A 16,068-nucleotide genomic window follows, 5' to 3' on the forward strand; every position below is an offset into this window, starting at 1 on the left:
TAGACTTTATCAATTTATTCTAGAGCAATGAATTCTGTCATTTAGAAATAAAAATTTTTAAGATTAAGCTTTTTTATGTTTTAATTATTACTTATGTTTACCTTATCAGCCTTTTTTCTCATGAGGAGTTTTTATTTAGTTGTCCTTTGTGCTTTATGTGCCTCCATGCTTATCAATCACTATTCTAAATATTTTTATATGCATTAACTTATTTAATATTCATAACATAGTCATAATAATGGTATAACAACCATTGTACAGATGATAAAATTGTGGCTTAGTAAGGTTAAGTAACTTGCGTAATGTCTTGAAGCTGTTGATGAAATAAAGATTTAAACTCAGGTCAGTCCTAACCTAAGGGTTGTGGTCTTAACAATATCAGTGGATCTGAATTGGGGTTTTTTTGGTTGTCATAACTGAGGGACTGTGGGTTGGTGTGCTTCTGCCCTAAGGTAGATATGGTTCAGTGATGCCACTAAACATCCTACAGTGTACAGGGAAGCCCTGTACAATAAAGGATCCCCCTGCCTTCCTATAATATTTTCTCTCATTATTTCTTTCTCTTTGCTATCCTCATCATTACAATGTGTGCTGTCTATTGCATCTAAAGCATATTTTATTTTGGCTTTGAATCTTGGTAATGACATTGAGAAAGGATCAGCCAAAATATTATGCTGATTCTTGAAGGAACATTTTTGCCAATTTGATATGTTGTGCATTTTTACTATTTCTGTTAGGAGAGAGCATCTCTAAATATTTACTGTCATTGGTGTTTCCCAATTTCTGCCAGTTTTCCATTGAGTTTTTAAATGATTTATATAATTTTATACCACATAACAGTCTAATCAATTATCATGAATATTACATATATTTTTCTCCATTGGGCTGTGCATCTAATGTCCTTTTGCCATAGAAAGGTTTTAAATTTTAATATGGTCAAATTTATTATTGCTTTTCCCTTTTGTGTGCTTAATTCTTGTTTAAGAAATACTGTTTCTTTTTCCTATATTGTAAAGATACTCTGTTTTCTCAAAAATATTACATTTTGACAATTATTTGTTATAAAATTCATCTGGATTTCATTTTCGTTGTATTATCCATTGAGATCCAATGTTACCTATTTCAGCATGGATATAGAATATCTGTTTCTAGAGGATCTATTCTATTTCATGGATTATATTAATATATAACCCATGGGTCAAAGAACTCAAGAGAAATTAGAAAATATTTTTAACTGAATGAAAACAAAATACAGTATCAAAATTGGTGAAATGAAGTGAAAACCATGTTGGGAAAAAGTTGTGGCATGCGCTTATATTTAAAAAGACAAAAAGTATCAAATCAATCTAAGGTCTTTAATGAATTGGAAAAAGAAGAAAAAATTAAGTCAAGCAGATGAAAGAAATAAAAGACACTTGAGAAAAACAGTAAAATCAAAGCTGATTCTTTTAAAAGATTAATAAAATAGATAAATCCTTAGGCAGATTGACTAAAATATAAGGAGACAGAAAATAAAATACCAATGTAAGTATTAAAAGAGGGAAAATCACTACAGATCCAGTAAATATTAGTGGCTAATAAAGAAATATTGTAGCAACTTTATGCCTATAACTGACAAATTAAATGGAGCAATTCTTTAAAAGGCACAAATAATTGAAACTAAAACAAAAATAAAAAACTTGAATCATTTTATATCTATTAGAGTAGTTGAATTCATTGCTTAAAACTTCCCAATAAAGAAGAAATATAGGCCTGCATGTTTTCACTGTTAAAATCTACCAGATATTTAAGTAAAAGTTAATGCCACTTCTACACAGTCTCTTCCAGAATGTAAAAAGGGAAGGAATAATTCCCAGTGCATTTTAGGAGGCCATAAATATTCTGACACAAACATAAGAAACAACAACCGTAGATAATATTATGTAGCTTATGAATAGAGATGCAAAAATTTCCAACACAATATTACCAAATTAAATTTGGTGACATACATAATGATTTAGTGAGATTTGTCGCTGACATGAAGAATTATTTCAAAAAATCAACCAAAGTAGTTTACCATATTAGCAGACTATAGAAGGAAAATTTTATAATCATCTCACTTGATGCAGGAAAAGTATTAGACAAAATTCAAAAGTCATTGATGACAAAAACTCTTAGCAAGATAGGAGTAGAAGGGAATTTCTTTAAGCTGATAAAAGGCATGAGTAAAACTTCTGGCTACCATATTTAATGATGAGGATTAAATATATCCTCCCTAAGATTGAGAACAAGGCATATTTGTACTTACCACTCCTATACAACATCATACTGGCAGCCTTAACAAGTGCATCATGTATTGAGGAAAGAAAAATAATGTGTACAGACTGGAAAGCAAGAAGAATAATTGCTTTTTTGTATGATTTTCAATGTAATGGAAAATCCCAAGGAACCTACAAAAGTGATCCTAATAATAAGTGAGGCAGCCATGTCAATATATAAAAATCAATTTTTTTATATAAGATATGAACACCTAAGGTTTAAGTCTGTTATCCACCGTGATTTGATTTTTGTGAGAGGTGGAAGTTGTGGGTTCCGTTTTAGTCTTCTACATGTGGCTATCCAGTTTTCCCAGCACCATTTATTAAATAAGGAATCTTTTCCCCAAAGTATGTTTTTGTCTGCTTTGTCAAAGATTAGATGGCTATATGAGGATGGTTTTATATTTGGATTTTCTGTTCTGTTCCACTGGTCTGTGTCCCTGCACTTGTGCCAATACCGTGTAGTTTTAATAACCACACCCTTGTAGTATAGTTTGAAGTCTGGTAAATTAATACCTTCCATTTTGTTCTTATTGCCTAAAATTGCTTTTGCTAAACGGGGTCTTCTCTGGTTCCATACACAGCATAAAATTATTTTTTCTATATCTGTGAAAAATGATGTTGGTAATTTAATAGGGATTGCATTGAATCTGTATGATCCACGAGCATGGTATGGTTTTCCACCTGTTTTGATGTTCTGTGATTTCCTTCCTCAGTGTTTCATAGTTCTCCCTGTAGAGGTCCTCTACCTCCTTAGTTAAATATATTCCTAGGTATTTTATTTTCTTTGTTGCTATTGTGAAGGGTATTGAATCCTTAATTTGGTTCTCCGTTTCACTGTTATTGGCATATATGAATGCCTCTGATTTGTGTGTATTGATTTTGTATCCTGAGACTTTACTGAATTCATTGATCAATTCCAGGAGTCTCTTGGTTGAATCCTTGGGGTTTTCCAGATATAACATCATGTCATCAGCAAAGAGTGAGAGTTTGATCTCTTCTGTCCCTATTTGGACTCCCTTGATTCTGCTCTCTTGCCTGATAGCTCTCGCAAGGACTTCCAATACTATGTTGAAAAGTAATGGGGACAGTGGGCAGCCTTGTCTGGTTCCAGTTCGAAGTGGGAATGCTTTCAATTTTTCCCCATTCAGTATGATGTTGGCTGTGGGTTTGTCATCTATGGCTTGTGTCATTTTTACATAGGTCCCATCTATGCCTATTTTGCTAAGCGTTCTTATCAAAAAAGGGTGTTGAATTTTGTCAAATGTTTCTTCTGTGTCTATTGAGAGGATCATGTGGTCTTTATTTTTGCTTCTATATATGTGGTGAATTACATTTATAGGTTTGCCTATGTTGAACCATCCCTGCATCTCTGGGATGAAGCCCACTTGGTTGTGATGGATTATTTTCTTGATAAGGACTTGGATTTGATTTGCTAGGATTTTATTGAGAATTTTTGCATCTGTATTCATAAGGGATATTGGTCTGTAGTTTTCTTTTTTTGTTGCAACCTTTCCTGGTTTTGGTATCAAAACAATTGGAATTTGAATTTTATTCTCACATACCCCCACACAAAATATTTGGTAGGATTTGTATGTCGACAACCATCAAACACTAATAAAAGCAATTAATAAAGCCTAAATAAATGGAGGAAATACCGTGTCCCTGAATTAAAGATTCAATATTGTTAAGATGTCAGTTGTCTCTAAATTGATCTATAGCGTCCATAATATCTCAGTCAAAAACCCAGTAGGATTTTAAAACTATGATAGAAAGGCAGAAATACTAGAATAATGAAAAATAATTTTGAAAAAAGAATGTGGAGAACTCACACTGAGTTCAAGAAAATATAAAGCTGTGGTAATTAAGACAGTGTTGCAGTGGTGAAGGGTACAGATTTAGCTCAGTAGAATAGACTAGAGATGTCCAAAACTGGACCCACACATGTTTGGTCAGTTGATTTATGTTGAAGGTGCAAAGGTAATTCAAAAGAGAAAGTTGTAGTGTTTTCAAAAAATGATGTGCCTGTGGTCGCAACTGCACATCTCTATGCAAATTAATTTCTGATTATGTAATTCAATAATCCTAGATGAACCTCAACCCCAACCCTATATTGAAACAGACAACTTTAAAGTTTTACAGTTTCGCCTGTGAACCACTTTGAAGTATAAAACTTCTATGAGAAAATGTAGGAGACGGTCTTTGCGGCCCTGAGTGAGGCAAAGAATTCTTAAGTCTGATAACCAAACTATGATCTGTGAAAGGAAAAAAAAAATGATAAAGTGGACCTCATCAAAATGAAAATCTTTTGCTGTCTGAAAGACACTGTTATGAGAATGGAAAGATTAGGATATTTGCAAATCTCATATCTGACAAAGAACTTGTATACAGAATACACAAATATGTCCAGACTTAATCAAACAGTCCATTAAATGAGATGTCTCCAGACTCCATAATAAAACAATCCATTAAATAGGCAAAAGATTTGCAGACACTTCATCAAAAATAATAGATAGCAGATAAGCACATAAATATTCAACATCATTAGTCATCAGGTGAATATAAATTAAAACCCTATTGAGATGCCACTGCAGAAATATTAGAATAAAAATAGAGAAAAACTGACAATCCCAAGTGCTTGCAAAAATGTGAAGCAACTGGAATTCTCATACATTCTTGCTGGGAATGTAAAATGATACAAGTACTTTGGAAAAAGTTTGATGGTGTCTTATAAAGTTAAATATTCACTTATCATAAGACCCAGACCTTACTCCTATTCCCCGAAGAGAAATAAAAACTATACACATACAAAATCCTATACATGAATATTTATAACAACTTTGTTGTTAATATCCTCAAACCAGAAGCAGTCCACCTATCTTAACTGGTAAATGAATACATCTTTTGAGTATTCATACAATGGACTAATCAGCAATAAGAAATAGTTGACAACTGATACATGCTATAAAATGGATGAATCTCCAGTGTGCTATGCTAAGTGACAGAATACAGGCTGAAAGGGTATCTACCATATGATTCCATTATATGATGTTCTGGAACACACAAGATTAGACGAACTGAAATAGGTTGTGCTGCCAGGAGTTGATGGTAGGAAGGGTGTTTGTTTACAAAGTGGTAGCATGATGGAATTTTGGGGGATGATGAAACTGTCCTATATCTTGATTGTGAGTGATACATGACTATGCATTTGCCAAACCACAAATGAGATAATTTTAGCTTAGGCAAATTAATATATGATTTTAAATAGATAACCATTACTTTCTTTTCATACCTTTGTAAATATTTTTCCATAAATTTACTTAAGAAGTCATTCATTGGAAGAGGAACCATTGTTTTATGTAGTATTAAGGAGGAAAAAACACCAAGTAAACTACAACAGGCCAAATGATTATAAAATGTATCTGATTTTAAAGTTGCCATAGTATGAAAAAAATAGGCATCTTTATATACACACACACACACACACATAGTGTGATATTGAGAAATAGGAATTCATCCTCTGTCATTTCACATTTCCTAGTTTTTGATTATGAAAAATACCAGAAGCCTGAACCAGCAAGATCGCTGAGGCCTGGGAGTCAAGAGAGCAAAGGGGCAGTTGTTTCCTGCAAAGGACTTGAGGATAAACACAGGTAATACCAGGGGAAGGCGGTCTCTTGCTTGTATGCTTAAGAATTCTAACAAGTGGTAAAGGTGAAATTAGACATCTCTCCAGGGATATTCCCTCAGTTTTGATTATTTTTCATTTGAGTATAAAGATTAAAGCTGCCCTATTAGTGTACTCATACTTATGTGACTTAGAGAAAAGGAGACAGTAAACCTGGTTTTAAATATTTTTTAAAAAGACCAAATGAAAGACATTAAGCTAGAATTGTCATTTATAAATGTCATTCATTTAAGGTAAATCCAATACATAAAGTATCCTAGAAGTAGATGAATTAGAGCAGGTTGTGATGAGGCCATCTGATTATCTTAATAACTCATCAGAATTACTGTGAATTGTAAACGTACCACTCTGGTTTTACATACTTTGTTTTGGCCAAATTTGATTTACACATATATCTATCTTTCAGAACTGATAAAGTGAAGTTCACCTGAAGATAACAGAGCTTTGCCTTGGTGCATTTTATCTAGAAGAACACGAATAAATTGCCATACACGAGTGGAGTACTCACATGGACAGATCACTGGGAACCAGAAGTGACTACTAATTTGGGTAAGTAAATGCTACACGCTTTGTTCTAAAGATATCAGACATACTTGGGTCTTTGGAGAAAAACATTCTACAGAATTTATAACCATTTCAAAATTAGTAATAGACAATTCAAACTGCCACTATTATTAGCCTTGGATGCATATTTGTATATCTTTTAAAAAGAATAAATGGATCCCATGAAACAAATATTGGGAAAAAATACTTAGCTCATAATTTTTTAGAGTGATCAATGTAAACCTGAACTACCGTTTATTCGACAACATCATGCTTTATTACTTTAATGTGCTCCTAAAAAGCTCAAGTCAATTATCTGTAAAATATTTATAAGATTAAATTTAAAATGAGTCAATTAATTGATAAAACCTCTTATAATGCATGTTGAGTATTTTTATGGGGCTAAATAGTATTCAGTAATGTGGAGGTATACACACTAGTTTTTCCATATTTTCAATATCATCTTGTAATGCAGAGTTGTTTCCATGAACACAGCACCTGTTGAATGAATGTTAACATTTCATTTCACTGTGAAGACTTTTACATATGGTAAAAAGAGCTTGCAGTTTTTATTCCTGAATAATAAAATCATGTTACATAAGTGGAATGAAAAGGCAAAAGATACAAGAGTGTTCCATATGCTTAATATATATCCATTTATTAATGCATATGCCAGAGGATCACATCATACTATGCATTTGGAGAATTCATTAACAAAGCAATTGCCTAACAATTTAACATAAAATAGCCAATCTCACTGTCTGTGTTTTCACACCCAGAAGCAGAATGGTTCTGACAGTCAAGATACTAATCACTTCTGTTCTTAACATATCTAGCTGGCCTTGTTCATAAAACACAATCATTGTGTAACAGGTTCTTGTTTTACATGTGTAGATAGTCTGCTAGCAGTTATAGTTACAAAGTATTAATACTATTCTACAGCCAAGTATTTAGGTACAGACTCTAAAAAGTAAAATGATAAAAAGACAGAAAATGCAAATATTCAAAAACCCAACTTAGTTGTATTTTTACTTACCAAGCTGTTGTTCTCCTATTGCATCTGATGCATTTTGGGCTTATAAATACAAATTCCAAAATTGTAAGCAATTTCTTTAGATTTTCTTTTACTTATCTTCACTAAAGAGATGAAAACATGACTTTTGGCTCCAATGCAATATATAGTGATGCTGCATTCAGTACAAATAATTGAATATTTTTGAGAAGAAAACATTGAACTGATTATAGAGTTCAGTAAATAAGGAGACAGTCATAACTGTCAGAGGGAAAATACTAAGGGTATAGTTAATTATCATAGGAATTTTAATAAACCTTCCATACCATTTCTAAACCATTAATTCTATGACTTTTTAAAGAATGAAATATGATAAAACAGACATAATGCTATATGACAAAATGCATCAACTTACCTTTATTACAAATGTAATGTGACCTTGGCAGTTTTAAAGAACAAAGTTTTGTCAATATATCAAACATTGTTAACAAACTCTGTTTAGCATTGCTATGTATAAGTTTGCTTTAATAGCATTTCTTCACAGTGATATTTCAGAAAGGTCGGAAACTGGTCAGCATAAAATATTTCCCACCTTTTCTATTTTAATTTGTATGCAAAAATCATCACAATATATCTGCAACTATAAAATTACAAATGCTTTCTAGAAGTGTCTGCAATTCTAGTTCTGTTAGAAAAGGGTATTTGTAAGACAGCTACAATGACCGTAAGTCTAAATAAAACAGAATTGGAGTAATAAATGCTTTCTGATCTATGGGCAATATAAACTCATTTAACAAGGAAAACCGATGGGCCAACTCAATACACTAATTGTTTTTTAGTATGTTTAATGAATGAGAAATTGGTAATGAAATGAACATTTGAAAAGATATTCTTGATATTTCACTTTACATCATAATTTTGGCACTTCATGGAACATTTATTTCCCAAAGACCAGAATTGGTATAAAAGTTCAGCAGGGTTTTCACATACCTTGCATACATTGTACTTGAGTACTGGGAAACATTGAAACGTAGGCAAATAAACATTCCCATGTATTTGCACATGCATGCAGTAATCAGATAATTAGAGTTTATGACTTCTGAAGGCTCTTTTCTTGCAGTGTTCATTTTAAGAACTCTCTTCCATAGATCTTGTTTCAGATTTAAGTCTTACAAATTCTTTAGCAACATCATCACCAGTCCTCTGGGACAGTATTCTAAGAATAGTCAAACCAGTCTCATCCATAGAGATATTTTTCAGAAGAGGATACCATGCCCCATAGCTTCCTTTTTCTGCTATGTTCTGTAGCTGAATGACTGTCATTCCGATAATTCGATCTTCTCGGGCAAAGCAGTAATCCTTAACTGAGAGATGAATTTCATAGGCTCCTGGACGGTTTTCATTACTCAGAATGCTGTGTGGATTAAAGACACAATTGTAAGCAAAAACTTTACTTCATCTAACAATCAATAGAGTTCTAATAATGTTATGTTGGCAAGTAGAGTATCATATTTTAACCCTGATATAATACCTTTTAAATTTTATTTAGATTGTCTTTACAGAGATATTACTGGGAAAGCTAACTTAAAAAGGGCTTCTTTCCCTAGATAATAAAAAAAATATACTTTACAGAATGAGGTGCTAGGGGTTATGGGAGCTGGGGGAGGGCTACCTCCTGGAAGAATTTCTATGCCATTTCAATTGAATATCAGTATTACAGTCTGTCTACCTCAGACTCCTGGATAAGCTATTATATCTAGGAGTCTTTTCTCAGGGGAATACACTGCATAGACTATCAAGTACTATTCACAAGGTTCTAAATTGGATACAAATTTCCAGAGTAAATCAGTTCCAGTGGAGCCTAGTGCTTCAATACTTATTCTTTCATATGGAGAAAGTTAGACCTGTCAAAAATGTGTGGCTGAGGATGGCTTCTACTAATAGCAACCCTAGACAACTTGTCAGTGTAGAACTGAACACAATGAAGAAGGCTAAGTGGTAATATGCTGGGAATAGCCTTCATCCTTTCCTTATTTATTTTCATTCATTCTCAGTTATTCTTAACTTTCTAATGACTGCATATCTATTCCTCAGCAATACAAGCTTCCAAATCCCATCCTTTTCCAGGTGATATTTTTCTAATGAAATACTTTACAGATTCAAACTTTCACTTCTTGGTGACACTGATTACAAAACTGTTCTTATGAAATAATGTGAAAGAAAAGGGAAGATCATTTGGTCAGAATAGAAGATCAAAATATGTTAGAACTTGTGAATTGAACTACTTTTCCAGGAGTAGTCATTTCAGAAGCTCATGCTATTTTATCTAAAGTTTGCATGATGCAAGTAATCCCTAGGGCCTGAGGAGATTTTTTTTAATTGGGTTGAAGTTTTATATAATTTGGAGTAGATAGGTGGAATCATGTAAGCTGGTTTATTAGCAGTGTTATTAATGAGATTAATCTTTTAGAACCCTTTTGTTAGATGTTGTAGGATAGGTAAGTTTTAACCAGTGGTAAGAGACTGAAGTATTCAGAGAACAGAGTTCTGAAAGTATGGTGGGAAACCCAAAGTGCAAAACAAACACAAACCTATATGGGACTGTTGGAGTGTGTGTGTGCCGGTATGGGTATGTAAACCCCTAGGGCTTTGTCCTAGGTACCCCATCTTCTCTATGCATCCTGAGGCCAGCTCATTCAGATGTATGGAATTAAGTAATATCTACATGTAAAAAACTCGCAAATTATATCCAACTATATATTATATATCTCCTCTTGGGTATCTGATAGGAATCTCCAAATTAATAGATTTAAAACAAAATCCTTGATCTCCTCTCCTTATTCTCACATCTCCGTAAATCACTATCCCCCCAATTGCTTGTGTACTATCAGTCACATCATTATTGCTCACATCTTCGTAAATAAGCCCATCTTGGATTATCCTACATTGAAAGTTCTTGGGAATTTAACTGATATACTCTTTCATGTTCTACCACCTTCAGTTCACAGCAAGAATCTACTGTTAACACACATCTAGAATTTTTCCACTTCTTTTCATTTTTCTACTACACCATCTGGGTAGTCACCAGTTACTGTTTACAAATTTGGACTTGCTTTCCTGTAATTATTTCTATTTCCAGCAAATAATCATTTAAATCAGATTGTTCACCCCTCATCTGAAAGCCCTTCAATGGACCTCCCCCTTGAAATTAGCACTGCAAGCTCTGTATGATGTGGTACCCTTACCACCTTTCCAAACTCACTTGATTTCACTCCTTTATCCTGTTTGTTAAACATGGCAGACTTGCTTCTGCCTTAGAGTCCTTGACTAACCATTTTGCTTGCTTTGAAATGATGTGAATTGTCTTTGCTTCAGGACTGGTTATTTTTTCAGGTTTCAATCTAAAAGTCAGAGGCTCGGAGGCTTCCCTGACTATGCAATCAAAGCAGGTAGTTATAGTACCACATGGTTTCCTGCATCATACTTAATACTATGTGATACATTCTTATTTATGATTTTATCATCACTAGGAAGTAACATACACAATAGCAGAGGGCTCTTTTCATACATACATAATACCTGTAACACTGCCTGACCCATGGTAGGCACCAAACAGATACTGAATTAAAACATAGTCTTTTCCATTTCCCTGCGATCAGTAATGAATTAGGATACTTAAACTTGTAGGTTTTCTTTCCTTAGTCTTTCCCCCCCTGAATTCCTCACTAAGTTCAGTTGAACAATGGCTGCTGCCTAGTTTAATAAATAAGTTGAGTTTATGACTTACAATTGAAATGTTTCATTATACTTTGGTGACCACGTGTTGCTTTTTGTTTTTGTGCCTTGTTTTCTCTTCTTGTCTCCAAGGTTGGGTCCCAGTATACAAACTTCCACAAAGGGGCGGAACATAGCTGTGGTCTGCCAGTTTAAGTCATTAATAGCAATCACTAAAAATGAAAAAGGAAAGGAAATATGAAATATTGGCAAATAAATGTGTGGAAACTTGGCCTCTTGCTGGTTCCTTACAATGAATTTATATTTTCAAAAATGATTTATGAAGTCATAGATTGCATTTGATAGTATGGTAACTCCATTTGCAAGAAAAATGTCCTTCAAGAAAAAAACAATTTCCTTTCTGTAATGCTCACTTAATAGAGCTTTCAGCTCTACGTTGTGTGGTATCGGTGTGGTGAAAAGTTACCATTCCTCTTTACGTAAAAACAGTGTTTTTCATATTCAAAATGAAGATATGTCCAAGAAATGAGATTAAAACAAAAATCTGCAATTTTATCACTCAGAGGTAATGAAAATATTTTGGTGTGTATGCTTTAGTTACTTTATATACAAAATCGGTTTATAGTGTTGCAATCTTTTCAGTAGCTTTATTCTTTTAAGTCAATCATGAGTAATGTTCTAATTCATTATACAGTTTCCAACTGCAAATATTCCACTGTGTGGATATTCCATCCTGTATTTAACCAGTCACTTGTTAAATGAACATTCTCATGTGTACACACTTACTCATCCTTTGAGAATGATATACTTAGGGACATGTCTTATAATTTAAATTGCTGACACAAAAAATTCATTAAACTGTATGGCATTTGATATATACTGTTAACTTTAATTTTCAAAAATATTGAAGGACACTGACAAGTATACAAGAATGTCCACTTACCTGTATCCTCACCAATACTGAATATAAGCTATTCTATAGATTTTTTACTTTATAGCACACAAGTACATTATGTAATATAATTTTAAAACATTAGAGGCCATGGTTTTGATCAAGTGAATATTATTTATAGTGACTAAGTCTATAATATACAACAGGGTTATACTGAGCAAAATTTTAATCCTTACATTTAACCTTTGAAATGCTTTCCGTATTCAGACTGTTTTTACAATATAAAATAAATAGATTGAGCCACTCATTATATAAAAAAAAAAATCAAACCAGTCATTGGAAAACATGTATAAAAATAGGTGGATTATATGAACAGTAAGAACATACAGACTTAACATTTAAATTTGATTGACAACCCTAGTTCCAGTGTTCAATGATTATCACAGCACCAACCACAGAGTTTTCAATATATGAAGTTTTAAAATTTAATCACCAATGTATTTAAACCATTTAGATATTTAGAATAATCTAGGCTAAACATCTGTGCCATTGATTTTTTTTTCCAGTTTTAAGTCAAAAGTTTTGGTTTGATGAAGAAATTTTGAGCATGTTCAACCTAATTTACCACTTTTTAGAAACTCGAGAAAAATTAAATTTTTGGTATCAGTATTGCTACACAGGTTACAGTTTAATAGGCTTTTTGATGAATCTGGACCCGAAACATACCTTTTACAGTGACTTTATGCTCTCCTGTTCCCGGGGTGGCAGTGATGTCCACATGAACAGATATCTGGCCCACTGCATCTTTGGAGGAGCGACCTGAAAATAAGCACACGTTTACTGGCCTGAACTTTCAGACTAATTAATAATGGACATCTACATTCCCTGCACAAAGAGACATACTGTGTTACTGGAAATGAACAGTTCTTAATAGCTTGTAATATGTGTTGCTCAATAGTTTCTAACACGCTTGGGTATCATATTTAGGCCACTGAGCTAAAATTTCATATGGCCTGTAAATATCATAAGATAACCTGTTACTATTGTTACACGAACTTGCTGTTGCTTTACTGTGAACTTTAAACTCTCTTACTTGCTTTATGCACAAGGATGCATATTATGTTTTATCATTTTTTTCAGGACTTTTCTACAATGTGTCATACCAGAGCACTGAGGACACAAAGGTGACTCTATAGAGCCACCTCCCTTCATGAAGCTCACAGTAAGCCAGGAGAAACTAAAATATAAACATAGGGCATAGTGTCATAAGGTCTATAGTAGATATATTTGCAAGGTCTACTGATGGCATAAAAAGTAGTCAACTCTACCCTGGTTAAAGGCTGGTGAAGTATTAAACATGCTATAATGGAAAGTGACTTGGGGTCAGATAAAGTTGAATTCAAATCATAGTTATGCTACTATTGATTCTGTGATCCTGGATAATTTATTACATTCTGAAGCCTCCGTTTTCTCATTTATAAAATGAAAATAACACCAACCTCTCACTGTCTAACATATAATCTATGAACCTATTTTTTTTTCCACAACTTTGCTTTACCTTACCTTTATTTTTCTCCTAAAAATGACATGAGGGAAGTCATTCCATTTCAGTATGTATAAAGCTGTCACTTTCTTTTATATGGCCTGGAATGTCACAGCACTAACTACAAATATTTATTTTCAAAATATTCCTTGAACATTTACTTTGTAAACAGCTCAGTGATTTAAGACATTAATGTTTGGCCTTTAGTCCATCTTATGATTGCATCATAATTTAACATATTTTAAGTGTTTCTAATTCCTTGCTATTAAAATCTGTAATTATTTTTCACAGGAGTTTATAATACAGTTATTAAATGTGGAATATCTTTGTCACAGTTACTTGGATCTTTAGGATTGTAACCCTTTACACTCTCATTTGTAATGTATGAGATTAATAAGAATCTTATTTGCTGAAAACAAAATATTCTGAAGGACTTCGTTTATAACTTCAAAAAATCATCAGGATTCAGGTCAGAACCTTTCAGTTGGACCTGCTGAAAAGAGCAAGTTCAACACAAGGGCCTCTCTCCTCTCTGCATCGCCATTTGTTGGTAAAAGGACTGGAAGAGGTACTTGGGGGTTATGGCCTTGACAGGGATTGTCAAGCTGGGGCAAAGAGGCAGGCACCTCCAGGGAATGAGTGGTCAAGTCTTGAGCGCTGGAAGAGTCCATCAACACTTAGGGGAGCTATTTGGAAGACAGTCTCACACTAACCAGCTCTATGCAGCTTCTAATTCCCCCATGACAATAAATGGGAACAGCAAAATAGATAATGACCCCACCACCCCTGGCATTCAAATAGAGTCATCTGTCATTTCCTCCCTCCTCAACACCAGAGAGACTACACCAGGAGAAAGAGGAAAGTAAGTGAGAGGACACCATACCTTCCCCATTCTATTCTTTCTACTACTGGAGGTACCATTTTAGTCTGCTTTTTGGAGAGAGGAGGAGAACTTTGAACCAGTATGTGATTAAAGCTTTAATGTGAGCAGGACAAAAACCTTAAAAATATGAATAATAATTTTCTAGCAGCATAAGTAACTAGTACAGTATGAACCTGGACTGTGATATCAGTAAGGGAGGCACCCTATGCAGTAGAAAGTGGCACTCGCAAGAGTGGATAATATTTTTTTGGCAAAGTAGTTTCATATCATCCCTATGATATGGAATCTTTCTATTCAAGAATGGAATAAAGCCTCCCATTATCCAAGTCCTCTTTTGTGCACTTCATTTACATTTTTCATGTAAATATTGTATGTTTTAAAAAGTTTACTCCTATTTCTTCCATTATACCTGGTAATAGAAAGGCTAGTGATTTTTATATATTATTTTATCCAGGCAACTGATTAAGAGATTTTCACTTAGGCTCTTTGAGGCTTTGCAGGTATGCAATCATATCATTAATAAATGAAACATTTAATTTTTCTTGTTATTGCTTGCCCTGGGTTGTACCTCTGAAGCTGTAATATATGATATTATTAAAAAGTTGGCCCTCCAAATTCATTTTCACCCTGTAACAGAGGGAATGGCCTGAAAAAAAGAATCATTTTTTTTTTTTTAAGCTGTAAAGCCAGAACCAGTACTCAGTTTATTATTATAGTCTTTTTTTTTTTTTTAAGTGAGCTGTCTCTTTAAACCCCCCTCACCCTTTTTAGAAACTAAAACCTGCATCCCTGCCAGAGGTCAGGGGAGTGTTCTTTGTTTTCTTGTACCATAGGAGATGGCTCAATGGAATTGTCCAGGTTGAGGTCAGGAGATTATCTTCACCTGAGATGGGATGGATCAGAACCATCAAGTGCATTTAAACAGCAGTTGCCTAAAGCTGAAAACCCCCCTTTCTGCTTATAGACAGGAAAAATGATACTTTATGATGGGAGTCTGCCTTTTCCTCATTTGCCAGAAAATTAATAATAAACTGCCCTTTCCTCATCCTCACACCACTTGTCCTTGTCCTTCTGACGTGGCCTCAGCGATAAGTGCTGAGCTTTTGGTAACAAAGCTTTTATACTCTGCCCTCAGAAGCTGATCTATGGGGACAGTATCAGTGGTTTCTATATTCCAGCATCTAGCTGGGTTTGGTCAATGGCAATTCCTGGCAAGAGAGTGGAAAAACGGAGGTAGGTCAGGTATTTATCTTTTTAGTCTTTGTCCCGTGCAGCCACCTTTTGTTGATTTTTGGTTGAAGCAATCAATTTTCCTCCAGCAACATTTGCTAGATGACAGTTTCTTTTCTGACTCTGCTAGCTTCTTCCTCCCCTTATTATTTCTTCTGGTTTTCTCAGATCCTGCCTTTGCACAGAGTTTCTTTATTAAATCCTCTCAAATCATCTTAATTTGGATGTGCCATCTAATTCTTGAT

General features: G+C 33.9%; 1 protein-coding gene across 2 annotated transcripts in view; it reads right to left on the reverse strand.

Moving 5' to 3' along the window:
• Positions 1–7,059: 7,059 nt before the first annotated feature.
• Positions 7,060–16,068, reverse strand: part of UNC13C (unc-13 homolog C) — a 562,886-nt gene continuing 553,877 nt past the window's right edge. The window contains exons 30-32 of one of the 2 annotated variants that reach the window (XM_069459636.1): positions 12,894–12,986; positions 11,328–11,487; positions 7,060–8,954 (exon numbers count right to left, since the gene is read on the reverse strand). In XM_069459636.1, the coding sequence (XP_069315737.1) occupies positions 8,669–8,954; positions 11,328–11,487; positions 12,894–12,986 (539 nt within the window). In that variant the 3' untranslated portion in view covers positions 7,060–8,668. The remainder of the gene's footprint in view (positions 8,955–11,327; positions 11,488–12,893; positions 12,987–16,068) is intronic. The other variant, XM_069459628.1, reaches the window with a different exon arrangement.

The sequence above is a fragment of the Eulemur rufifrons genome, chromosome 2 (assembly GCF_041146395.1).
Source record: "Eulemur rufifrons isolate Redbay chromosome 2, OSU_ERuf_1, whole genome shotgun sequence".
In the NCBI taxonomy this organism is placed as follows: domain Eukaryota; kingdom Metazoa; phylum Chordata; class Mammalia; order Primates; family Lemuridae; genus Eulemur; species Eulemur rufifrons.